Below are 26,576 nucleotides of genomic sequence, written 5' to 3'. Positions count from 1 at the left end.
GCAGATGTAACACCCAAGCTTGGGTGACATCTGCCCAAGCAGAGGTGGCACCTGAGTAGAGGTGGCACCAAGCAGAGGTGGTTGGAGGTGGCATCCAGCAGAGGTTGCATTTGTAGGAAGGTGGCACCCAGCAGGGGTGGCTGGAGGTGACAGCTAAGCAGAAGTAGCAACTGAATGGAACTGGCACTGAGCAGAAGTGACTGGAGATGGCATCCAAGCAGAAGTGGCACCTGAATGAAGGCAACACCAAGCAGAGGTGCCTGGAGGTGGCACCTCAATGGAGGTAACACCGAGCAGAGGTGGCTGGAGATGGCACTCCACAACCATCAATGACTCCACACAGACCTCTCATCACCAAAGCCTCAACGGGGCAAGGGGTCCCCGGGGACCCCAGCAGGGTGTCACAGGGAGAAGCGCAGGGTGTTGCTGTGGGGTTGAAGTCCCCAGCCGGCACATCCCTGCTGGGCAGCCGATCCCTAAAGGGTGCCGTGGCCGCACAAGGGCTGTCCCCTCTCCCGTCCTCTCCTGCTGTACCTCCTACAAATTCCGCTTGTCCCTCCCACTCCCTCCCAATGCTCTCCTTCTGTCAGGGAGCCGGGAAAGGCTGGGGATAAGGAAAGGACTCCGCAGCGAGGCTACCAGTCCGGCTGGCCGGCTCCGCGGATGCTCGGGCCGGGGAGCGCCCATGGACCTCCCCAGCGGGATGCTCCTCGCCTGCTCCCTCTGCCTCCTGCCCGGTGAGTGCCCGCTGCCCCCCTGCGCCCACCTCTCTTCCCCTGGCAAGGGGAATTACTTTTCTTATTTGCGAAAAGTGCTGGAGAAAGTTCCACAGTTAAGGCTGTTGGAAAAGTCTTCCCGGGAGCGGGAGGGAGGCGGGTGGTGCGGGGTGGGTGAAGGGAGTTGGAATGGATGGGTGGTTTTGATGGGCTCCTGAGTATGAGCAGGGGGGCAGTACCATGTCCTCCAGTCCCCTTTCTCATCTGGGCTGCATTTGCAGTGGGATTAGCCAGCGTTTTTATAAAGCATCGGGTACGGGGCGAGGGGGGGAACAAACCACCCCAAAAGTAAAAACCAGAACCTTTTACCTAGATTTAAACTTTTGTGACCCACAGGTGGTTTGTCTCATTACACATGAGGAGGGCCGTGCAAAAGACAATTGCCTGGGGTTAAATAAGTTAACAGAGGCTTTAGGCGAGCGTTTGGTTTCAGCTTCCCTTAATTTGGCTCCGTGAGTGCGGGATGAGCCCGGCTGAGGGTTGGGGCTGGAGGGGTGTTTGTGCTTCTTGCTGGGCCACATTCGGGCTCGCTTCTTGCAGAAAGATCCTCCCCGGCAGCGGGTTTTCTGCTGCAATTCCATCTGGCATCCTCCCGCGCTCAGCCCAGTCTCAGAGCAGCCAGGCTGGGGCTTTTCAGTGCTGCAAAGCAGGGGGGGAAAGAGCTTTTCCCCGCTACCGAGAGTTCTGCCACCAGCTCCTGTCTACCCCCGGCCTGCAGCACTTCTGCCACTGTACACGTTCCTAAACATCCTGTTGGAAAAGCACACTAGGGTATGGGGGTTTTTTTACTCTTTTTTTTTTCCCCTCTCTTTTATATATATATATTTTTTTCCTTTTCTAATTGCACTGTTGCTTGATCCTTTAAAGCAAGCCGCAGCCGAGCTGCCTTTCTTTGCTTAATGGGGACCATGTGTGTTCCCTTGCATGGCGGCGGGGCTGCCTGCGTGGAGCGCAGCCCCCCCATGCCGACGTGGGCCACGGGGCCGTGGGGTGACCCCCCCTTAAAGAGATGCTGCTCGGGGGTACGTGGTGGTGATTGCCGAGTGAGGCTGGGGGATGTGGTCGAGATGTGACTCCTCCCCGGGCTGAACGGAAATCGCCCACGCGAGAGTTTCTGTCCACAGGGGTTCCTGACCACGGGGGTTCCTGTCCACGGGGGTTCCTACCCACCCACGGGTGTTCCTGCCCACCAACGGGTGTTTCTACCCATGGGGTTCCTGTCCACGGGAGTTCCTACATACCCTCGGGTGTTTCTGCCCACGGGGGTTTCTGATGCTCCTGGAGCAGCCAGCGATGGCAGTTCCACTGCAGCAAATGTGAGCCATGTGCCAGCGAGAGCGGTTAATGTTTCCAGAACTCTGTGAGGGTCTCCAATGACGTGTGTTGTGACCACTGCTCAATGTATTTTGCAGAGGACTCACACTGGTGTTATACCATCCAAACTAAAAGTAATTTTGGGGTGATGTGTAGGACCCCTGTGGTCCTGGGCTGAGCTGAGGGTACCGGGCTGGATTGCGCAACCATGAGAACAGTCCCTTTGCTGAGATGTGATAACCTCCCTTGTGTCAGCCTATGTGTCTCTTTTCCTTCTCTGGCTTGGTTTTCCAGAGAAGGTAGTTGGTTCCTTCCCTCTCTAAAGGGTCACCAAATGGCAAAAACATTGTACTCGCCCCATGGGGCATGTTTGGAACTGTCCAGATGGGTTCCCAATGGACCCTCCAGCCCAGGCTTTGATGGTGGGTACTTAATTTTGGGTGCTTGCACAGTCCCAACAGCAGAATTAAGGCATCCCACCTCATTATCTACCACTTGTCCATCCTCTGTCCAAAGATTGGCCAGGGAAAGTCCAACACCCACCCTGAGGTGCATGGGACTCTGAGAAGGCAAGCCCCTATGGTCCCCCAACAATCACTTTTCTGGCATCTCCCTGAGAAATGGGCAGACCTGCTGCTATTTATTTCTGATGATTTTTGCTTTACAGCTAACAAATACACTGCAAATGAATAATCAATACATTCCTTAGGGCTGCAAAACGTGGCCATCAAATGGCTCCTCCCTGGCTTTTGGGGGGCCAGAAAGCTGAAATTATGGAAGTACAAGGTATTTGTGTAGCTAAAGCCCTGGGACTGTTTGTCAGAGATTTTGTGGGTAACCAGGAATGTTAGAAGACACGAGCCGGTGATGACTGATCCTCTGTTCATCCTCAGTATTCCCTGGCTCTCCATCCACCACTGCGGCAGCCACCAAACACCGGCTTGTTTCCTAACAGCTGGTGACAAATGCTGGCTTTGAGATGGTGACCTGGAGAGGGATTTGGTGCTTCCAGCATCTCATCTGGCAAAAAGTGCTTGATGGGAATTAAAGCTAGAGGGAGGCACAAGGACAAGGGTAATGGCTTTAAAGTGAAAGAGGGGAGATTTAGGTTAGATATAAGGAAGAAATTCTTCATCAGTAGGGTGGTGAGAGCCTGGCCCAGGTTGCCCATCCCTGGAGACATCCCAGGCCAGGCTGGATGGGGCTCTGAGCAACCTGAGCTGGCGAAGATGTCCCTGCTCATGGCAGGGGTGGCACTGGGGGAGTTTTGAAGATCCCTTCACACCCAAACCATCCTGTGATTCTATGACACGTAGCCCACCCTGGTCCCTCGTGTGGCCTGCTCGTTTTTGCCAAAATACCCTGTATCATGGCAGATGGGTTGTAGAGAAGCAGCCGATGCCACCAAAGCTCCCATGGTGGTAGGGATGGGGTCATAGGAGGGATGTTGAGGATGCACCTCCACAGTGGCCATGTCAGGGTCCATGGACCTGCTGTCCCATTGCAGATGTCACCTCTCCTGCATGGGTTTGAGTGATGAGAGAGGACACAGGTGTGAGAAGAGCAAGTTTTCAAGTGCCAGCCCAAGCTGCTTGACCCCAGCACACTCCAGGTTTTTGGCAGATGGGAGCTCCCCCACCACCATGTGCTGCCGGGCTTCTCCTCACCCCTGCAAGGAAGTAAGAGCCCAGTGTGACACATGCTCTTCTCTTGTGCCCTTTGCCTTGGGTCACTTGCAGTGCTCCCAAATCCTGTGTCTCCTCCTGTGCTATCTCTGGGGACCCACAGCATCCCAGGAGCAGGCAACTGTCTTTGCCCTGGGGAATTTGGTAGAAGAGCCTGTGTGGACCCAAATGCAGGTTCCCATGGGCTGGACTCAGCCTTCAGGTTGCTTTTTTCCCTCCATGTTGGCTCAACCTCTCTCCAGAAACTCTCTCCTGAGCTGTGAAAGTACTAGAGGCCAGTGAAACAGGCTGCGTTTTCCCCACAGCAAAAGGCAAAAAAAGAGGAAATTCTTCCGGCAGCTCCACTGCCCAGCTCACAGCTCCTTAAATTGTGAAGGCAGGGAGCTAAAGTCCTAAACCTCTCTCAGCAGCAGCCTTGATGTGTCACAGCAAGTGCCACCAGGATGTGAATGGCATCATCCCAGAGTTCCTTTGATGTCGATGAATCCACTGCAATCCCATCCCAGAGGATACAGGCAGAGGTGTGGGCAGGAGGATGCTTCTGGGACCCTCTGAGCATCCCCCCTCCTGGAGGTTTCCCTTACAGGGAGGACTTTTTTTTATTCTTTTTGGCAGAAAAGGTGGCTTTTATTCCCAGTATTGTTTCCCAAATATGTTTTGGTCTTTTTTCTTTTCACTATTTGATCTGACAAGAATCAAAAGCTTGGACTCCACAGAAGCTCCAGTTCGGAAAGGAGGTATTTGAGGCTTCCTGCCTTGGCTGCATCGCAAGCAAAACATGTGGCTTTTGGTCACTTATTTATGACCGTGATGTCACTCCTGACAAGAAAATGAGCCTCCATTCTTCGGGTTGCTAAATCTCCTTGACAACCTCTCAAAAAGCTCCCATTAGTTTAAGCCAGTTTAAATATTCTCCGATAATTTTTTTTTCTCACTGCCTTGAATGCACCCACATCTGTGGGCTGTCTGAAATTCCTCCCCTCTGCCATCCATTGCCTGGAAACTTGCTTCCAGATTATTTTACTTTTCCGGCCTCATTTTCCCTCCCGGTCCCTGTTACCTGCCACCAGTGGGATGCTCGGGCATGGGGAGTGGCACGAGCCCCTTCCAGCATTTCTCCTTCCTCCTCCCAAAATTCAGAGATCTTTGCACTTAAAGAAGCATTCCTGCTATTTGTTTGGAGGTTTATGTTGCTTTTCATGACCAGCCTATCTGCCTTTTGCAGGAGGCTACAGCTGCACAATGGTGTCCATGGGATGGGGGTCCCCAACTTATCCCAGTGTTCCTGCTCCCCAAAAACCTCTGCCTGGGGCTCTGCAGTGCAAAATCAGAGAAACTCTGCTGAATGCAAAAAAAAATTAATCAGAAGAAAACCCATCACATCCTCTCTGACACTGTTCTGCACCCAGGTGATGAAGATGCCTCTGTATTACCTGGAGTTGAACCTTGCTTGAAATACAAGATTCCCTCCCTGAAAAGAGCCCCCTCCTCCAGCCAGGTCCAGCTGTCACCCCATATCGCTGGTGGCAGTGAAGTGACACCCCAGGGTCCTCCCAGCTCCCCACAACCTCCCATGCTCTCCATGGCCGGTCCTGGCCTCCACTTCTCCACTGGGTACTGGTTAACTCAAAGGAGGTTTGAATTTGTTTTGTAATGTAAAGTAAGGTCAATCTGCCACAAAATATGCTGGCTCTCATCCCACCAGTCTCTTTTTTTTTTCTTTCTTTTTTCTCCCCTGCTTTCTAGAATTTCTTTTTGTAGGATTTTAAAGTTCTTTACCTCAGTTCTCCTTGGCGAGACTCTGCTGTTCTCTGCTTACAGAGCCAACGTGACAGATTTGTTCCTATGACTGCAAAAAATCAGGTTTATCCCTAACATTCCTACCTATAAAACCCCTTTCCATTCTGAATTTTTCTGCCTGGGAAGCAGCATTCCCAGCCTCTCCTGTTGACAAGCTCTTTATACTCCTATAACTACCAAACGTGAGCCTTCTGCTGCTTTTAAAGCCATCCTTACTAGGGATGCCAGGTTTTTTTATTTGCAACCGCAGCTACTTTCTGCCTGAAGGCAAACGAAGAGCTGGGATATCCTGGCTATCGCATATCTCCCCTGCAGCACTGTCTGCCTTGCTGGGACCTGGGCCATGCCCCTCTACACTTAAAAATAACCTGTGGGGAAAATAATATTGTAAATTAAATACATGTCCCCATAGAAGCTGTGCAGCTTTTGCACCCATGGAGGGTTTGATCGTGATGTTGGCCTGATCCAAAGTTTAAGTGTGTCCAGATAGAGACCAGGATATTTAGGACTAATACGTGCTGGCTCTGGGACATGGGACAGGGGTGGCTTCATTTTGCAGTAAAAGAGGCAACACAGTGCCCAAGCTCCTTGGCACAGATCATACTCTTCCCTCCTACCTGGACATGATTTTTGCCCCCAGCTCATTTCCCCATCAAATGCACCCAGAGGGGCTGTGGGCACAATCTGGGTTATCTCCTGCACCCATGGGTGGGTGAAGGGGCTTCTCCAGCAGCTCCAGAATGGCCCAGTCCTGGGGACACTCACCCAATGCCCCAGTCCTGGGGACACTCATCCAATGCCCATCTGCACAGGATTCAGCTCCTGGCAGAGCTGCCAGACCAAAGCCCCCCAAATTTACTCTCTGGTAAGCAAATTGCTCTTGCAGGTTGACACATGAGCATCAGGGTCCCTGGAGCAGGATGCCACAGCCAGGGATCCTGCTCCTGCTGTCCAGCGGGGATGTCCCACAGAGTGGCCTTGGAGAGAGGACTGAGCCCAAAAATCTCCCTGTCGGGGTCTGAGCATCCATCCTCAGAGCCATCCCTCCTCCAGAGCCATCTCTCCCTCACAAACCCCCAGAGGCACCAGTTTTTGCTCACACGGGAAAAGTGAATCCCAGCTTTGGCTCTTTGGTACTGCAGAACCCTGGGGAATGGCAGGAGGTGGCCCGTGGGGACAGATGGGACGAGTGATGGGCTCCAGACCTGTCACACCACACATTTCCTATGGATCCCCAGCCCATGGTCCCTGCTGGGGTGCGTGGGGACATGGTCGTGGCCATCCCCACCACGAGCAGCTGTCCCAACACAAGGGACCTGAGGAGATGTCACAGAGGAGGGAGATGCTCTCCTCTGCCCTCCCCCTGCCCATCCTGCCAGCCCTGCCTTCAGCTGATTCAGTTTTACAGCAGCCTAGAGGAAAAATCCTTTTTCCTTTCTTGTAAACCAGGAACACACTTTGTTTTGGTAGCAGTGGTGGCCCCAAGGGGCACATTGGTGCAACTGAGGTGAAGACCCTTTGCAGGTGGGCTGGGAAAGGGACCTGGCCTCCAGGGTTTGAGCAGCTGTGGCCTCTTAATTCTAAATGAACTCACTTAAATCTGCAGCCCCAGGGCTGTTTGCTTCTTGGGAGCTTGGTGCTGGAGCTCAGAGTGTTAGGTGGCTGCAGGTGAGGCGGGGTGGGGCTTGGCTCCTCTCCATCCATCCTCCTCTCCATCCATCCTCCTCTCCATCCATCCTCCTCTCCATCCATCCTCCTCTCCATCCATCCTCCTCTCCATCCTGGCTGCCTCTGGGAATGCTGTGCCATAGAGCTGCTGCCATGGGGTAAAAACACCCCTCTTTCATGTAGGACCCTCCTGGGCCATATGAGACAATTTGGGGGAGCAGCACTCTCAGGATGGTTGAGGTTGGAGGTGCCTCGCGAGTTCACTTAGTCCAAGTCCTGCTTAAGCAGAGTCACTTGGAGCAGTTTGTCCAGTGTTGTGTCCAGTTGGGCTTTAAATTATCTCCATGAGTGGAGACTGTGCAGCCTCTTGGGGTGACCTATTCCATTTCTGACCATGTAAAAAAACATTTTGTCTTCCCATCTCAGTGCCTTGGCTGATGGGTTCCTTTCTTTTTTTCTCCTCAGGTTTCAGTGACACCTTTAACATTGACACCAAGAGGCCCAAAATCATAGCTGGGTCTAAGGAAGCATATTTTGGCTACACAGTGCAGCAACATGACATCGGGGGAAAAAAATGGTAAGTGAGCTCTGCACCAGGCTCTGAAGATGAGGGGATCTAAAGCATCCTACCCAAAATACTGAAGTTCTTCTCCTGCTCCTTCCAGCCACTGGTTTGAGGTGGGCAGAGCTGTGGCTCCAAGGGAAACTAAGGTTTGATCGTGGTGATGCTCGTGCCAAGCCAGCCTGGGCAAAGTAGATTGCAGAAACCTTCTTCCTTTCAAAAAGAGGAGTTTTATGTGGGGGGTGACAGTATATTTTTTTTCGATAGGAGGCGGGGGGCGGGGGGTGAGGGGTGTATGGAGGGTGATATGCTCTGGCTGCCTCTTGGTGACAGGTGCTGTGTTTGAGTTTTGGTTCAGACAGGTTCATGGTTGTGTGGTGCTTCTCAGCCTCAGACACTTGCTGGAAACCCATCAGGGTTTTGGGTGGAGGCCATCCCATTTTATATAGTTTCCAACAAAAAGCTGCAGTCTGCAGAAATGCTCAGACTGGCCTACGTCCGTCAGGAGTGCAAGATGAGACTCGGATGGGCTTTGCTCACGTTTTGAGTTTCATGGCAGGTTTTGCTTCTCGCCAGGGCTGATCCCCGCTGGAGGATCCTGCACAGATGTTGGCAGAGACCCTTGGTGCTCCCCAGCAGCACATCTGGATGCTGCAGTGATGAGGAAAACTCAAAAGCTCATTAAATGCTCAGCAACTCAGTTACTGCAGAGCTGAAGGATCTGCCCCATGGGTGAATGACCCAGGGGAAGTGTGGATTGGATCTTGAGAACAATTTCTTCCTGGAAAGGGCTGTTGGGCATTGGAACAGGCTGCCCAAGGCAGTGGTGGAGTCATCATCCCTGGAGGGGTTGAACAGATGTGGAGATGAGGTTCTCAGGGACATGGGGTAGAGCCAGGGGTGGGATATAACAGGCTTGTGCTGACTTTGCCTGACTTTTACTGGTGCTGGTGGGGAGTGCAGGGCTGGAACCTGTCCTGTGCCCTCAAGCCCAGCTGATATTTCACAGCAAGGAAGAGCAGGAGGTTTGGCTTTAACCTTGGACACTGTGTTGCATCAGGGCTGTGGGACCCATCCAGGCTCCAGTGCTCCCAGCTGCATCTTGGAGAGATGTTTGCAATTAAATCCATGATGATGTTTCCACTCTTGGGGTCCCAATTTCTTTCTGCTGTCCAGTGGAAACTCAAGTTAAAGCTTTGAATAGTGGAATAAGGTTTAGCTTTCCTCTGGGCTGAGACTCCCCAGAAGTGTGATTGTAGCAGGTACAAGTGCATCTTTACAGGAGGACATCCCTGTGGTCCATGAGCAGGTTTGCAGGCAGCAGTCAGAGCTTCCTCCTAGACCTGAACCTACCTGGGACTGTCCTGGGAGCTAGGTGGTCTCTTGAGGTCTTTTTCATCCTTGTTCATGAAACTGAGCTTAAGGGACTGCTTCTTAAACAGTCAGCTTAAATTTAACAAACCAGAAACATCTGGCACAGGACACAGTCCTCCACCCTTCCTTCACTTGAGAATGTGGAAATTTATCCAAGGAATTGCTTTTTTTGGGTGGTAAAGAATTTTGAGGAACCTGACAGCGCAACTGCTCATGACCAAAGCCACTGGTGTGTGGCACAAACACGGCTGTCAAGTAGTTCCAGTAAATAAAGCGAATTCCTGCAGTTGTCCCATGCTTGAGACCCGGGTAGGGACAGCTGGTATTGGTAGATGATGTTGCTCTGCTTGGTGTGAAGTCTTCTATCCTCTTCTCCCTCCATGTGATGCTGGAGTACATGTGGGCGATACCATGCACTTAATTTCTAAGGGAATTCCAGCCCAGCCTGGTGTCTCCATCCCTCACCTACTCCCAGGTACATCTGCAAGATGGTGGGATGGAGACCATGTTGTCCAGGATGGCTGATCTGATGTTTCTAGAGAACATCCCTTTTCTGTATCTCATTTCTTCCTAAATATGCCAAAAATCACCCCTTGGAGGAGAACAGCGTGTCCACGTGTGAGTGTCACTCAGGCACCTGGTTCCAAGGTGCTCATGTGCCACCATGCTCCTCAAATGATAAAGTGACATTATGGGTTCAGGTGGTGGGACCTGGGACCCCAGCTGAGCATTGTCCCCAAGGATGGACCCTCCTTACCCACCCCAGGGCAGTAGGTGCAGGACATGGAGCCTGTCCCATCCCTTGACCTATCTTGCAGAGGTGCTGCCCAAGGCATTTATTTATGTGAGATCCCATGAAATTCCCTCCCTCCCCTTGGGAGGCACAGCTGCTGGGTGTCCAGCGCTTGGTTTTACTGCTCCACAGACATTTCTGCCCAAAGTGAGCTCCCTGAGGGGAAGGCCATGCAGAAACTGGTAGAAAACACCTTTTTCAGCACAGTTGTAGCTATAGATGCTGTTATAGGTGTAATCCCAGCTGCACCCAAAGACTGCAATTCCCGTGCCATCTGAGGGCTTTCAGGCTTTTTTTCCCTCATGCCTTTGAGCTGCCACCATCACCAGCAGGGTGGTCAAGGGCTGCCTTCCCTGAAGGCCAGCAAAGGGAGGATATTTTTCTGTATTTCCCAGCAAAGACCAGCTCTGGCTCATTTTTGCCCTTTGTCACATCTGTCCTGCTGACATCAGGCAGGACACAGCTGTAGTTTTCTCCTCTGCATGAAAAAATGAATGTTCCCCGCATAGAATGAACGTATATACGTAAGTACAGCATGTATTTGAAGATGCAATTATGTAGTATAAAATGTCTATTAAATATGTGTACGCAGTTAAAAAATAAGCCCACCATGACTCACTCTGGTTAAAGGATAAATGACTGAACAAACAAAACATCTATAGTATAAACCAAGAACGTACAGAGAGAGTGGAATATTAATTGTGGTGAGTCTTAGCCAGCCCCAGGAGCTGGCAGGAGAAATAGAGATGCTGAGATGAAAACCCAGTTGCTGGGAAAGCAGAGGCCAGACCAGCATCCTTGAATACCGGTCCCAAGGAGTTCAATAAAATCCGCTGAAATGCAGAAGAGCTCAGAGAAACTAAATGGTTATCTCATATAAGAGTGATAGTTATAACAACGTGTGGACACCCGACTGCCAAATACCAAATGTGGAATTTGAGGACTTTGGCACCTATCCTTCAGTCTGAGTCTTTTAATGCTGCTTTTGGCTAGTGTGGATGGTTTTAGAAGAGTTTTAAAGCAGCTTTTATGTATATTTATATATATGCTTGTGTGTGTAGAGGCATATTTGAAAGTATACAAACTTATATCTAATGTTCTCTAGGTATATTTTCAGTTGTAACTATTTCCCTTTTTCTAACTTTTGAGGGAGGGCGCTAGATCATTTTCACATGGGGGCTGTAACTGTAACCCTGATAGTGGAAAATCTGGGAGGAAAGAATTCAGATTATTTAACTCCAGAGGAAAAAAAATACTTGGATATATAGTGCTCAAGAAGCTCGTGGTTTCTGGGGTGTCTTTCTGTGCTCACTCTCTTCCCGAGTGGCTTTCAGATCTCCTTCTTAACACATTTGCTCCTTTTTTCATTAAGCTGGAGGTGCAACCCAAGTGCTTTCTCCAAGTATGTGAATGGAAAAAATGACAAGAGGCTACTGAAATTAATGTGCAATGAAGCTTCATGCAGCAGCTGCTGGTGCAGGCAGGGCAAGCAGTACCTGGCGTTACGGGGTCCGAGCATCCCCAGTACCCAGGGATGGGCATTTCAGGTGAAACCTGGGGGAATAATTTGCTGGGGTAAAGTGGCCTGGCAGGAGTTTTGGTAGAAGGAAACAGAATTGTAAGGGTAGAGATAATCGTGGTGTTGACCTGTAGTGTTGAGTTGGCCTGGAGCTACTCCTCTGTCCCAAGTCATGCTTTGGTTCATGCCATTTTGCGGGTATCTAAGGTGTGAATCAAGTGTATCCAGGCAGGTTTGGTGGTGTGGATGGATTTATTTGGGCAAAATAGTGTGTTCAAGTATGCAAAGAGTTTTCTCAAATGCACATGGGATTCATGTCCCTCAAACGTGGAAGCTCCTATCCCCATATGCGCTCTCCTTCTGCTGCACATGTATGTTTGCAGCAAATAGAAATTTTAATCACCTTGAGTTTGGGGAGAAAACATTCTTAGAGGTCCAAAATCAGGTTTATAAAAAAAAAAAAAAAAAAAAAAGGAAAAATGTTCCATCCATTTTTCATCTTCACTCTCACAATTACTTGTCTTGACTGCTCCCCGTCATCCCACTAGCAGGAACTGTGTCACTCCCTAAGGAAGGACAACAGGACCCGTTCCCTTGGAGGACACACCAACCCTTGCCCTTGGCTTCCCATTGCCACCCAGCCAGTCCAGGACAGAAGCAGGAGAGGGGCCTGGAGGGTGGGTTGTGGCTCTACAGGGCAGATGGCAGCTGACTTGATGCTCAACGCAGGGACTCCTGCCCCGTTCCGGCTTCTGTCTGTGGATTGAAAGTTACCAGCTGTGTAAAAAATGAACCTTGAGAAGATCTGGCTGTGGAAGGAAAACCCTGGGAATAAATATCCATTAGCCTTCAGAAGCTGTAAAAATAATAAATACAGCATTCCCGAGCTGGCTGAGGCCAGGGTTTTGCTGATGTGGCTGGCGAGGTGGCACGGCTGGGGACTGGATATAGGATTTGGGGTGCTGGGTACTCTCTAACTGCTCTCTCCCTCCTGAGCTCATGTCTCGTGCTGTCCCAGCCCTACTTTGTAGCACAAGGGTACTGGGAAGCCTCGGAGCAGGGTTGGGTCCCCTGGAACACCCCTGTGCACGGTTTCACACTTTGCAAACACCCCAGGGCTGTCCACCCACTTCCAGGGGTGCCTAGAGGGGGACAACCCTGAACCCCCCATCCCCACAGCTGCTCCAGGCACAGACATGACGTTTCCAGTCTGAGCGCAGCCAAAGGGGAAAAAAAAAAAAAGAGGAGGGAGAACAGAGGGAAAAAAATATCTGCTCGGTGGATTTAAAGCTATAATTGTGCTGATCTGGAAAAACAGTTAAAGGGTTTGCTATTTCCCTACTACTGCGAGAGGCTTTCTTGGCTGTAATTCTCCTGTGGTTTGGCCCGTGCCCGAGTGCTCAGATTATTTTGGTGAAAGGGTACATAACTGCAAAGCATTCCTCCGGCGCAGGCATCGCATCTGCTCCCAGCTCTCCCTCCCACCGCACCAGGGCCACAGGGTGAGGGATGCTGTCGCAGCCCACCCCATCTCCCCTGTTTAGGGTTTGACCCTTTTTTGGCACATTATGGCCTGTTTTTAAAGAAAATCCATCGGTTCTATTGTGAGCATTGCTAGGCTCTTTGGGGCTGCTCTGCAGGTTGATCTGTCCTTGCCTGGAGCCTTCCCGGGGCACCTTGGAGGACACAGGACATCTGACATACCTGGGGTGGATCTTCCTTGACGTAAAATAGTGTGATTATCACACATCCCAGTGTCAGTTTTCATCAGCTGCAAGGTTAGGCCCTTTCATTTCTGTTTATATTTATTTTTTTAGAAAACATTTGGTCAAATCTGAGAAATAGATGTGGTGTGGTGTTGCTTGCTGTAGGGTTTGTACAGCTGGGGCTTGCAGGAGATTCTGCCCTTGCAGACAAACCCAGACACAATTTGTCAGTCTTTGAAGAAGAGGAAAGAAGATGTTGGCCACCCTGTCCAGCAAAAATAGCAAAACAGCACTTGGTATTTTTATTTTCTGCAAGGGAACCAATGGGAGGCATGTGCAGAAATGGGGAATTTTGGCTACATGACAATTCTCACAGGGAGAGTAGCTGCCCTGCAGCTTCTGGGCATCCCAGCATCTCTATCTCACCTTCCCCATTGTAAGCACCTGAAACTTTTCTCTGCCCCAGCCCTATGGGTTGATTTGGGGCTTTCCAAACCACTGTGGCAAGGACAGCATTCCCTGAACTACCTTTGCTTTCCATGATTGCTGGGCTTCCCTCTCTAGGATGCACTAGGATCTTTAGTAAGAGGTGGAGGAGGCTCCATTAGGCATGAGCTTCAGCAGCCAGGGCCCAGAAAAATCATCTCCTTGGAGTTTTTTTTTTTTAAAGCATTTTCATTGCACCATAGTGTTAGCATCCAGGAGCAGCCCTAAGAGCCCTCCTTTGGTAAGACCAGGGGAGTCTGGAGGTGGATGGACACCAGGTCCTGCCTGTGCCATCACATTACACATGCTGTAAAATATCTATAGCCTTATTTATGAAAATGTCTATGGAGGAAGGGGATCTTGCTCCTTTGCATCCCATGTTATTTGCCCATAAAAAAGCCCTTGCAATTGCATCTTCATTATTTAGGGTTGGGGCCTTTGTCCTCTGGTCTGAGCACACTGAAAGGCAGAAGGATGGAGCTGTGATATTGGAGACAACAGTGCCTGCAACGCAGAAATGCATGGGGTGGGACACCCCCCCAAACACTGTTAACTGGTGATAACTGGAGACTAGGGAAAAAGCAAGAAGCAGCTGGTAAGAACCACAGCCCCAGATCAGCATTTGCTTTGGAAACCTCCAGAAGAAAGCCAGAGATCACACAAGTCCTGACAGACGTGTGCATCGACCAGCAGCTCCAAACACTGCACTGGAAACCACAGCTGGGCCAAGAGTCACTGACGGGCCTCGCCTGTAAACACCTCTTTATTACAATATCCCCAAGTAAAAGGGAAAAAATTACACCAGGAAAAAATAAGAAAGTATCATTACTTCTGACCACAATATTCTGCGAGTTCCTCGGACATGTTTTGCAATGCACCCGTCATCTGCTATTTTAAGGAGAGAGCTGGTAATTTTGCTCTCTGCCATGGCTGCGGCAGCGCAGAGCTCAGATGCTGCTTGTCCCCATGTCCTGGTGCTGGGTCTCTCAGGGCTGTTCCTGTGATGTGGCCACTCAGCATGGGGGGGATGTGGCCCGCTGGCCCTGCCTGGCCATGGGAGGGGTTTGCAGACGTGCTGCGGGAGTGGGCTGTGTAATTAGGAGCATCCATTCCCGGCTAGTTTCAGTGCGCGAACAGCTGGTTGAATTATAGCCGTGTTTATGTTTCATTTTGCAATGAGAGGGTTTGCTATAAAGCAGGAAAAACATTTAGCAGCCTTAAAAAAAAACAAAAACAAAAAACAAGGGTGCTTGTGTGCAGCAGTGGCAGATGGATGGACTCCTGCAGGCAATCCTGAGCAGGAGGTGACAAGGTGGGATAGGGATAGGGAAAAAGCTCATGTGCAGGAGCTGGGCAGTGTCTGGACCTGGTTGCCTGCGGAGGGTACCCAAACCTCAGAGCAAGGACGTGGTACATCTTGGGAGAGAAATCTCCTAAAACTCAGTGTGGGGACGGAGCACTGCAGCTGCTTTGTCATTAATAGATTGTCTGTTAACTGGGGAGTACAGGGAGACTTGGGAGTGAGCAAGAGGCTCTAACACCTCCACCAGGAGTGCTTCTGCCAAGGGGTGATTTGTAAGGTGGGCAAAACAGTCTGTGTGTAACATTCCCATGCAACTGTTGCTAAATAACGAGCCCGAATGGCTGGTTGGTAAATGAGTCAGCCCAAAGGTGGGGGCTGGAGCAGGGACGCCCCCTGAGCTGTGTGAAGGACGTCAGCCCAAAAGTGGTGCTGGGGCTGGAGATGCTCAGGAAGGGATCGGGATGAGATGATGTTTCACGCAGAAGAGAAGGATGTGGATGGAACAACCATGACCAGGAGGAGCATCTTCTCCTGGGTGGCAGGGCCTGGGCATGTTGTCCCTCACCAAGGGTGATGCAAACCTGATGCAGACACTGCAAATACTTCCCTGCTGTAACCATCATATTCCTCCTCCTCCCCCATCAAGCACCCTGGGCTGATGGAACATCTTGCTGCTACCAGGTGGGAAAGCAAATGTTTGCATCACTCCTGGCTTTCTGCACTGTGCTGTTTCAAAACTGCCTGCTAAATGTACCCAACTGATATTATTTAATATGTCGTTAACCCAGCACATGTCAGGAAGGCTTGTTGGTGCTCCCAGACCCAGCATTTCTTCTCACTCCTCTCTTAGATGCCCCAAGCTCCCTCCCTGACTGTCCCTGGCCTGTGTGGCTGCTCTGCAGAGACCAAAAAAAGCAGTTTGTCGCCTCCTGATGTCCCTGCTGTACCTCCCTGGGCTTTGGGCAGTGCTAAGGGTTGGATCTGACTTTAATAATACAATCATCATAAACTCAAACTCCCTCTGTGAGACCATGTTGGAGCTCACTGGACACCTGGTCACAGCTGTTTGTCCCAGTAGTGTTTTTGTGGTGGCCCTTGGTCACCGACATGTGGGTTTTCTCTGCTCGTGGTGAGCAGAACTGGCCAGGACAGCATCTGCCCACTGTTGCCTATGCAATGTGGTGGGGTCATCACCACCAGCAGAGCCATCCTGCATCGCCTGTGCTCTTCAGCAGAGCTAGCTCACATTTAAAGATCAAAAAATAACCAGAAAGTGATAAAATGATTTGCTAGAGGCTGCACAGAAAGCTGCTGTCAGACCAAGGGCTCATTTTCAGGTCCCACATCCTCCTGTGCCTCTATGTCTTCGACTCCTCCACCTCTTCTGCCTCTCCTTGGGTTCCCACTAAGCAAATTTTTCCACTCTTGCCAATGTGCAGAAAAACGTTTCAAAGCCCATTCCTCTGTCACATTCCCTCCAAAGAACCCCAATCCCATTTAAACTTTTCCACAGCTGAACTCTCCCTTTCCTGAACCTCCTTAATCACTTCTTCATCCAGTTCCATCTTGAATAAATTAACTGCAAGTGAATTTGCCTTGCAGGAGATTAAGTGTCCCATTGATTGAAAAATTCTGTGAAAAACATAGTTTCTTCTCCATTCCTCCCAAATCCCTGCATTCCCGGATCACCAGCTAGACATACCTTCCTTTTCTGATTTCTTTCCATTTAATCAAAATATCACAAGGCTCAAAATGAGCTTTGCAACCTCTCTGTGATGCACCCAGGGGGGCTGCTGTGCCCAGAGGGGTTATTCCCTTAAAAAAACAGGAATTTGCTGGATGTAAAAAGGCTGAGGGGTCTTGGGGGACCCTTAGATTGGGGTGTGGGATCATCATGTGTATGGGGTGAGGGGTAGCTGAACTACCTCCAGGTAAATATAATACAGCCCTAGCAGGAGACAGTGCAGGTAAAAAGCCAACAGCACTTTAGTGGCAATAAGCAGAAATTAAAAACGTATGCAATAGAGAATAATCATAGAATCGTTTAGGTTGGAAAAGACCTTTAAGGTCATAAATGAAGATAAACAGAAACTAAAGAAATGAAGCAGAACCATAGCCAGGAGGTGGTTTGGTGGCAGTGGGACACTCCTGGGGAGGGTATGCTGGGGACATCAATCTGTCTCAGTGTGGAAACCTGGAAGAACATCCAAACTGCCATGAACTTTTAAGCACTGAACTCTGTGACAAATTTCCCAGGGGAATATTGGCTTCTCCATCACTTGATGCCTGCAAATCAGAGAGTGTCATTTTTCCTGGAGATATGCTCCAGTCAAACATAGTTTAGTGCATTCAGGACTGAGATAACTGGCAAGAATTAATGTCTGTGACACAGGGAAGTTCGCCAGATAATGTTTTGACTAAGGAAAAAAAAAAATACCAACAATTCAGTCGGTGCTGAGCAGCTGTGACTCAGTGCTTTAGACACTGAGGTGTGGCAGCATTTCAGGTTTTGTGTTGCCCTGTTGTGCTAGCAGCACTGTGCATGCTGCTCGTGTGCATGTGCAACAAAATCATTTAAAATAGTGGAAAAAAAAAAAAAAGAAAAAAAGGCAAATGGAGCTTGACTCATCATTTTGAAGTTTGCTGTGAGACTTGCCCAGTGTGTGGTGCTGGACACAGCTGTCCCGTCCCCAGGACACAGGGAAGAAGGGCCAGCCTGGGGCTCTGCTGGCAAAGCAGAAATTGAGTTTCCACCCCTGACTGCACAGGCAGAGCGGAGGCTCCTTGGGTATTTCCACCAACAGCTTGGTTTTCCATTTTTTTTTCTCTTTTTTTCCAGGATGAAAGTTAAAAATATGTCCTCAGACATGTTGCTCTGAGCAGTCTGTGCTTTTCATATTTAATCCCCCCCCCCCTTTTTTTTTTTTTGCTTTTGTTTTCCCCATAAGGAGCACATGAAAAGGAAGGCGAGGGCGGGCTTGTTTGGTTCTTATTTTCTTTTAAAGCTTCGTTTATTAGCCAAGCCGTGACGCAAGGGCCTGCTGCTTCACTCTTTGCAGAGGACTTTGCTTATTTAGCATCTGGTCACAACTGGGGGAATTTTGCAAACATCCAGGGAGTGCAAGGGGGGAGATTTGGGGTGAGCATGGGGATGAGGAGAACCAGGATGGAGCAGGGGACAGTCCCTGCTGCAGCAGGATGCTCCAATTGGATTTAGGTGATTTGGGATGGGACTTTTTTGGGGTTTTTTTGGGTTTTGTTTTGTTTGGGTTTTTTTAGGAAAAAAAATAGAATTACAGTACAGGTTTACAAATGACAAAATAAAGGAAAAGCTTTGCAAGCAACCTGTGAACTGGTGAGTTGAGAAGTGTCTTTGACAGCCAACTTCAGGGAACACTTACAGCATCCCCACAACCCGCACCTTTCAAACAGCTGGAAAAGCCTTTTTCCCAAGCTGCCAAGTTTCCATGAGAATCTGACAGCTTCAGCCAATGAATCATTTAAATTTAACTGAAAAGGGAAAATAATGCCATTGTCTATGGGAAACAAAAATTCTGGTTTCATGAGCTCCACAACCTCTTTGCATTCATGGCAGCAGCTGTAAATATTTGGGTTTTCTTTGAGCTTCCAGCCCTGAGGTGGGGCTGGGGAATTGGAAGAATGGGTGGTTTGTAGTCGTCTGGTGTTTGAAAGAGATGCTTCGACCTAATAACCGCTGGTGTGCGGGAATATTTATTAATGGGTAGTGTGATAATAGTGATATGTGAATATTAATTAGTGGGAAAGTCTCAGCTGAGATTTTCCTGCACTTGGCGGGTAATCAAGGTGGGGAGGGCACCAAGGTGGAGCTGCTCTGAGAAGTTCATGTTCAATCTTGTTTATGTTAAATACTTCTGTTGGAATGAAGAATCTAAAAATGAGAACATCATCTTCTGAGGTGTCTCAGCCTTTATTTCCTTTCATCTTCAAGGCCTTGTTCTCTCCCTGCTCTCACACCCTTTAATACATTTTACATCTTCCACCTTCCTCCCCTCTCTGACCATGAGCAAATGGGCATGGATATTGCAGCAGAGAGACACAAGCAAACAACTTGTACAGGTCAGGGAGAAGGTACCAGGCTTCCCTGAACTTCTGGATGCTGTTGGGGACAGTTCCAGGTGACTATTTTCCCCTAATTAATCTCCATAATAAAGCTATAAGACAGGAAGTATTTCCATCAGAATCCTTAAACACTGCAAAGATTTTGAAGGTTTTAATTTGGTGAGCAATCCCATTTTATAGTGGTGGAATAAAAGAATGAGTGTTAAGTGTCTTTGTAGAAGCAGCATTTTTTAAAAAATGAACATTTCTGGTCTAACAGAGAACATCTGGGCTGGGGACGGCTGCTTTGCCAGCTGCTGGGTAGAGTGACACAGAACAAAAGATGTCCTGTTTATCTGGTGATCCGGCCTCGGACGGTTGCATCCATTGATAGGATTTTGAAAGCTAAAAAAAGGGCAATGGAGCAGATTTATTTTGGGGCTAAGACATTGGGAGCAGAAGGTGCCAGTAACCCGTGGTTCGGAGTATTTTTGAACTAGGCTGGAAGGAATGGTCACATTCCTCAGGTCCTGCTCTCTTCCTCCTTTGGTTTGCTGTTTTGTACTATCCTGGTCAAGTCCAGAAGAAATAGGGAGAAAAATGCTTGCAATGTCCCAGATACACCCCATCTAATGGCCTGCACCCTTGACAGGTACACATGTTTTTACGAACTCCTCTTATTTTAAAGATATTTTAAAGATAGATGCCCAACACCCTCACCTGCTGCTGAGCTGGGAGATCCTGATGTACGGCTCTGGGCTGCTTATCAGTGAACAACTCCAGGCTGGAGTAAAACTCCTGGAAATTAACTTTTTCAGATTTTTAGTGGGGAAAATTCCCCACAGATCCCAGTGTGATTTGCTATCACTGCCGAACTAGCTCCTTGCCATTGCTTGGGCTATTACTAGGCAGGAATTCTTTGTATATGTCTGTGTTCTGAAGACACCAGTGGCATGAAAGGGTTCCTACATGAAGCAGCAGTGAGAAGTGACACCTCTGTCCCCTCCTTCCTTCTAGGATGGGAGGAAATGGCCTCAAGTTGCACCAGGGGAAGTTGAGGTTGGCCCTTGGGAACAATTTCTTCCCCAAGGGACTGCTGGGCATTGGAACAGGTTGCCCAGGGCAGTGGTGGAGTCACCATACCCGGAGGGGTTGAATAGATGTGGAAATGAGGTTCTCAGGGACATGGGGTGGTGCCAGGGGTGGAGGAACAAGTGGACTCAATTTTGAGGGTCTCTTACAACCAAAATGATTCTATGATTCTATTCCTGGGGCCAGCCGTGCCCACCATGAGACTTGCACTTCCATCTGATGGCCATTACTTCCAAGCAGCAGTGAGTCATCGTCCCTGGCTCATTGCTGCCTGCTCTCATGGGACGAAGTCAAAATAGTGATTTTTCCTTTTTGCACCGAATCAGGTCAGGCCTCCTGATACGTCCTGACCCATGTATCGGGATTCTGGGCTTGAGAATCATTTTATTTCCCTCCAGCAGTGGCTGTGGCTTTGTTCCCATGTTTCCCATCCCTCTCTTCCACAGGCTGGTGGTGGGAGCTCCCTATGAAACCAATGGCCAGCAGAAGACCGGAGATGTCTACAAATGCCCGGTGACCAGTGACACCCACAGCAACTGCACCAAACTCAATCTAGGTACCGGGGGAGCTGAGGGGTTTTAACACAGCGCTTTTTATCACTGCTTTGGTCTATGAAGATGCACCCTGTTGCATTGCCCAGATTGTCCCCAAAAGTATGAGGACTGTGTGGTTTGGGAAGATTTTTAGATAAGGAACTATTTTAGGTGATCACATCGCTCCTGTTGCTGAGCTTTAAGAATGTCAGGGTAAAACCAAGAAAATTGGGCTAAAGTTAAAAAGTTATTTGTTTAACATAGATAAAACTGTTTTGTTTATTAAACCATCAGGATAAAATTATCAGTGGATAATGGTCCCACTAGCAAGTACCTGCCTGCACATGGTGGTGTCTGATCCCTCTCTGGGGGTGCTCAGATGATGTCCCACTCCAGTAGGTTCCCTGGGCACACACAAGTTTTGCTCCCAACATCCAGCCTGTCCCTGCAGCTTCAGTATTTGGGGAACTGTCACCCAGCCCCATCACTGCAGAAGGAGAGACCCTGAGAGTGCTCTGGTCCCCCAGACATCCCAATCCCATCTCCCCATTGGAGTTACCAAGATCCTCCTCAGGGTTTCTGAGGCTGGTCCAGCACCAACTGTGCCAACAGCACAATATTGCAATATGGGGACCTGCCCCGCCTGAGCTGGGCAGCACAGGGCATGAGGGAACAAGTCCTCTTTGCTGCCCAAAGTGTCACACTTGACGACATGTCCCCATCTCAGCAGGCAATGTGAGAGCCAGGGACTTTCTCATGGTCCTGAGGAACATCACTGGGATTTGGGGGCAAAGTCTGGAATTTTTTTAACATTGGAGCAGTTGTTCTCACTTTATTTTTCATCATTATGAATCTGAACTATCATGGGTTTCTACCAGAACTGATAAGAGAGAAGGAACTTTGGATCATCTGCAATATTTGACTGATTGGCTGAATTTTTCTTTAAACTTTTTCTTTTATCCTCCTCTTTTTTTTTTTTTTTTTTTTTTTTTTTTGGTCATTTGCTATGAGAACATCAAGATTCTTCAAGGAAATAAGTTTCCTGTGAGTGTAAATTTGAATCTTGCTAAAAAACAATCTTTTTTTCCATTGGAAATTAGTTTCCAGTGAACAGATCACTTCCATGAGCACATCCTATTCTATTTTTTTCCCAATTAACTCGTCTAGTTAAGCACAATCCACTGAGGCCATTTGAGTAAAACCAGACAGGGAGCTGCCCTGAGGGAATGCTAAGATGACAGTGAGCACACAGCAGAGATGAGGCTGGACAAGAAGATGAAATGTTTTCCACTGAGGGTGGTGAGAGCCTGGCCCAGGTCGCCCAGAGAGGTGGTGGATGCCCCATCCCTGGAGACATCCCAGGCCAGGCTGGACGGGGCTCTGAGCAACCTGAGCTGGTGAAGATGTCCCTGCTCATGGCAGGGGTGGCACTGGGGGAGCTGGGGAGGTCCCTTCAACCCAAAATATTCTAGGATTGTATGATAAGAAACTTCCAAAGGCCACGGGCAATGAAATCTCCCAAATTTTGCCATTAGTTGCCCAATTTCTTCCTTCTCAGTTTGTTTCTCAGGCAAAATGGCAAAGGGGGAGCCCTCGCTTGCGAGGACCTGCATCACCCAGAGCCCCTGATGAGGAGGAGCAGCCAGGTCAGGCAGTGGTTGTGTTACAGCTCAATGATACTGGTAGTAACAGAAAGACAGGACTGCCCTGGGGGCTGTTCCCAGTTTCTGGGCTGTGACATGGGAAACAAAAGCAATGAACAAAGATAAATCAGCTGCTAAATGCCTGCTGGCCCAGCAATAAAAGATAATATGCTAGACAGCTCAGAGGGGCTTCTTCCTAAAGATTGACTGCGTGAGAGATGCTCTGCCTCACAGCTTCACTCCCTAGAAGAATTTTTTTGTTTCTTTGTTGTGGCATCTAAGAAAAAAACCCAAACAATTCTTATCTTAACAACTGCTTCAAAAAAAAAACAAACCCAAAAGCACAAAGTCTGCAGTGTAAGCAGGCAGGGCAGCTCTCCTCTGGCGTTCAGCGGCATTTCCTCTTGCTCCAGAGATGCCGGGCAGCACCACAGGGATGTGGGCTGGGTGCCCAGCATCCCTGCCCGGCAGCTGTCCCTAACTGCATCCTCTCTCTGAAGGACGGGTAACGCTTTCCAATGTCTCGGAGAGGAAGGACAACATGCGCCTTGGCCTCAGCCTGGCTACCAACCCCAAAGACAACAGCTTCCTGGTGAGGAACTGGGGCTTCGGCTCAGCACAGCCTCCCTGGGCGGGGGGGGAGGGGGGGGGTGGGGCATCACTGCAAGGGGCATGTACATAAGTGTGTAAAAATATGCAAAACCAGATGCATGTACATAAACATGTAAAAGCATGCAAAACCAGATGCATGCACATAAGCATTTCAAAGCATGCAAAGCAACATGCAGGTACATCATGCAAATACTCTGCTCTGTGTGTTTATACATATGCTGCATGCACTGTGGGGCTCAGAAACCTCACTTTCCATGGGGAAAAAGATGCCAAAGGAGAGGACAACCTTGCAAAGCAACAATTAAAAAGTGGCCATTTATTTGTTTTATATGCATTATATGATTTATATGCATTATATGCGTTATTTTCCACCCCTCAGGCCTGCAGCCCTCTCTGGTCCCACGAGTGCGGGAGCTCCTACTACACCACGGGCATGTGCTCCCGGGTCAACTCCAACTTCAGGTTCTCCAAGACGGTGGCTCCAGCTCTGCAGAGTATGAGAAACAATCTGCCCTGCAGCTCTAACCCTGGCTTTGAAGTCAGAGGGAATTTCTGTTCTCTAATCGCTTCAGTCCCGTTGAGAAAACAAAGCGATGTCAGTGTTTAAGCAGAAGGCAAGAGAGCAGAGGAAATGGTTGCAGGGAAGTGATTCAAAGGGGGTTACATACACAGACATCTGGTAAACATTTTCCTTTTGACTGACACACAGGGAAGACAAAAAATACCTTATTCTTCCAAAACCAGAAATAAAAGTATTCAGAATATTTTATCAGCACAGCTAGGAAGGCAAAATAGGGAAAGAACTTCAGAACTTGGCCACACAAAACAAAGAGCTCATTCACTCAAAGTTGAATATTTTGGCCCAAATTTGTAAGTTTGGATGCGTGATTTTATTTTAAAGTATTAAATAAGCTTCCTGGCTTTCCTGGAGATGGTAATAAATTGCAGAAGCCTGTCCTGCACCCTTGAGGCTCCCAGAAGCTCCTTGCCCCAGCTGGGCACAGGATGCGATGCCCCAGCTCCGTCACCCATTTGGTGTCAATTAATTCTCACGGCATAGAGCAGGGCACAGGAAAACGGACTTTTGGGATGCAGAGGTGGCAAAGGAAGAGCCCACCACCCAATTCTCAGTGTCACTTCTCTCTTTATAGCCAGGAGATGCTTTTAGACCTCGCTGCAAATGGGTAATTGCTTTTTTTAGAGACAAGGTGGCTAACGATCAGAGTGTTATCATCGAGTGGGTGAGATGCAGAGGGTTGGGTTTGGTCCTGGGGTGAGCAGGGGATGGAGGTGGTGAAACACAGAAATGCCTACCCAAGGTGAAAAAAGCAACCACTAAATATCTGTCACTGGAAAATTCAGTATCTTCTGGGTTTCTGCATATTTTCTAAATAATATTTTAAAATACAAGCAAGACAGAGAGGTGATGCTGAGCAATTTTCCCCACTGAAAACCAGTCGGCTGCCTAAATCCTTGGCGGCTCGTACTGTGGAGCCGAGTCCTGGGGTCCTCGCTGGGGTTTTTGGCTGCATCATCACTGAGGATTTAACAGGAAGGAGAGGAAATGCCCAGATTGTATTGTATGGCAAGTAGAGGCAGGGCTGAGAAGTGACTCGAGGTGAAGCATCGCTTGGCGGGAGCAGTGGCGGGTGGATCCTTTGAAATATGCAACTATATTAGACCAAATAAAGGTCCAAATCTGAATCAGAAAAGGTATCACTGAGTGTTATTCTTAGAAAGTTATCCAGTCTTTCCTCAGCAGACAGGATGTTTGTGGCTTCTCTCCCTTATTAAAGCCGAAGGGTCTTCATGAATGATTGAAATAAGACCTTTTTTTTTTTTTTTTTCAAACAAATCATAAGAGCAAGTACCTGACTGTGAAAAATGAAGCTGTAAATCTCCCCTTTGAGAGCATTGCCAAGGTCTTCTCAATAACACGCTGTGTGTTTTTCACAGGATGCCAGACTTACATGGACATAATCATAGTCCTGGATGGATCAAACAGCATATATCCTTGGGTTGAAGTTCAGCACTTCCTGATAAACATCTTGAAAAAATTTTATATCGGCCCCGGCCAGATACAAGTAAGCCCCTGCACAACTCATGTGTCCCACCCGCTGTCGTGCCGAGACCCCTGGCCATGCCTGCGGGGCTGTTTTCAACATTTTATGCCAATATGCTGTAATTTGGCACTGTGCTTTTTGAAAATAAACTATCCCTGTCTGGATTTTAAAGCCAGGCCCACGGAAATAATGCTCACATGAATGTTCCTAAATGAGTTATGGACAGAGCAGCATCCCACCTCTTGACTGGGCATGGGGAGGATGAAATTGTGGAAATACAGAAATATTGCCCTGTGCAGAGGCAACTTGTTGCAGCTGTGAAGAGCTCTCCATCCTCGTACTATCAGTAATTGTGGGCAGATTTCAGCAGGTGTTTGTGCAAGGACATCCTCGACAATTTGCACAAATAACACCCATGTGGTCCCATTTAGTGATGCTGTGGGTCTGCACAGGGACGCAGCACATCTGCATGACCCCAGCCCATTATGGCAGGGCAGGGGGGAGAGCTGGCAGAGAAGAGAAATAAAATCCAGCATTTTCAACAGTCCCATAGAGGGAAAACTGGAGCGAATCTGGACAGAGCGATTGATTTTCACTGGTTTCGTGTGGTTGACAAAGCGTGCTCATGTCACAGGCTCTTGCTATACCTTGCTGGTGTCCTTTGTGATATTCCTTTAATCCCCAGGTTGGAGTTGTTCAGTACGGAGAAGATGTCGTCCATGAGTTCCATTTAAATGACTACAGGTCTGTAAAAGATGTGGTAGCAGCTGCCAGTCACATAGAGCAAAGAGGAGGTACAGAAACCAGGACAGCCTATGGGATAGAGTTTGCTCGGTAAAAATCATTCACCTTCCCATTCCTCCTGATAACAAATTTTAAATCACTGTGTGTTTTTCTTTCCTCTCTCCTCCTTCACTTTTCCTTGATGCTTAGAAAGCAGGCGATGCCACCAGGTTAAAAATGATGTTGCAAAAAGGCTCAGTCCTTAATTGGTGCTTTACAAACAATGCTTTGCAAATCTGCCCCATTCTCAGTTGCAGTTGGACAAGAAGGAAGGTGCAAAGGAAGACTGTGAAAAAGCATCCTCATCCTGAAAGCACCCAAAACTGAGCTCTCAGCCCCCAAAAGTGACCCCACATCTGCCCCAGGCACTGTAGCTCTTTTGCAGACCCGTCACGTACCTTGGAGCTTGGTACAGCCCCGACCCACAGCTCCATCTCTGTTATCCAACAGATAGGATGAGAGGAAACAGCCTCAAGTTGCACCAGGGAAGGTTGAGGTTGGATCTGGGGAACAATTTCTTCCCCAAAGGGCTGTTGGGCATTGGAACAGGCTGCCCAGGGCAGTGGTGGAGTCACCATCCCTGGAGGGGTTGGACAGGCGGAGATGAGGTTCTCAAGAACATGGGGTAGTACCAGGGGTGGGTTAACGGTTGGACTTGATGATCTTGAGGGTCTTTTCCAACCAAAATGATTCTGTGATTATCTGGGACAAGTCCCTGCTCCTTCAATTTTTTGCAGATTTAGGGCATTTTGCTGAACTACAGGCTCCTCTCCTGCAAGAAGCC

The 26,576-nt window shown here is 48.9% G+C and overlaps 1 protein-coding gene across 1 annotated transcript in view; it reads left to right on the top strand.

Annotated features, from left to right (window-relative positions):
• Positions 1 to 685: 685 nt before the first annotated feature.
• ITGA11 (integrin subunit alpha 11) overlaps positions 686 to 26,576 on the top strand; it is a gene marked incomplete at its 5' end in the record, with an annotated part of 47,128 nt that continues 21,237 nt past the window's right edge. The window contains 7 exons of the mRNA XM_080351356.1: positions 686 to 737; positions 7,709 to 7,820; positions 20,605 to 20,714; positions 22,835 to 22,926; positions 23,326 to 23,440; positions 24,903 to 25,030; positions 25,695 to 25,843. Of these exons, the coding sequence (XP_080207482.1) occupies positions 686 to 737; positions 7,709 to 7,820; positions 20,605 to 20,714; positions 22,835 to 22,926; positions 23,326 to 23,440; positions 24,903 to 25,030; positions 25,695 to 25,843 (758 nt within the window). The remainder of the gene's footprint in view (positions 738 to 7,708; positions 7,821 to 20,604; positions 20,715 to 22,834; positions 22,927 to 23,325; positions 23,441 to 24,902; positions 25,031 to 25,694; positions 25,844 to 26,576) is intronic.

The sequence above is a fragment of the Nesoenas mayeri genome, assembly GCF_963082525.1.
Source record: "Nesoenas mayeri genome assembly, chromosome: 11".
NCBI classification, from domain to species: Eukaryota; Metazoa; Chordata; class Aves; order Columbiformes; family Columbidae; genus Nesoenas; species Nesoenas mayeri.
This window is presented reverse-complemented; position numbering and strand designations above follow the sequence as displayed.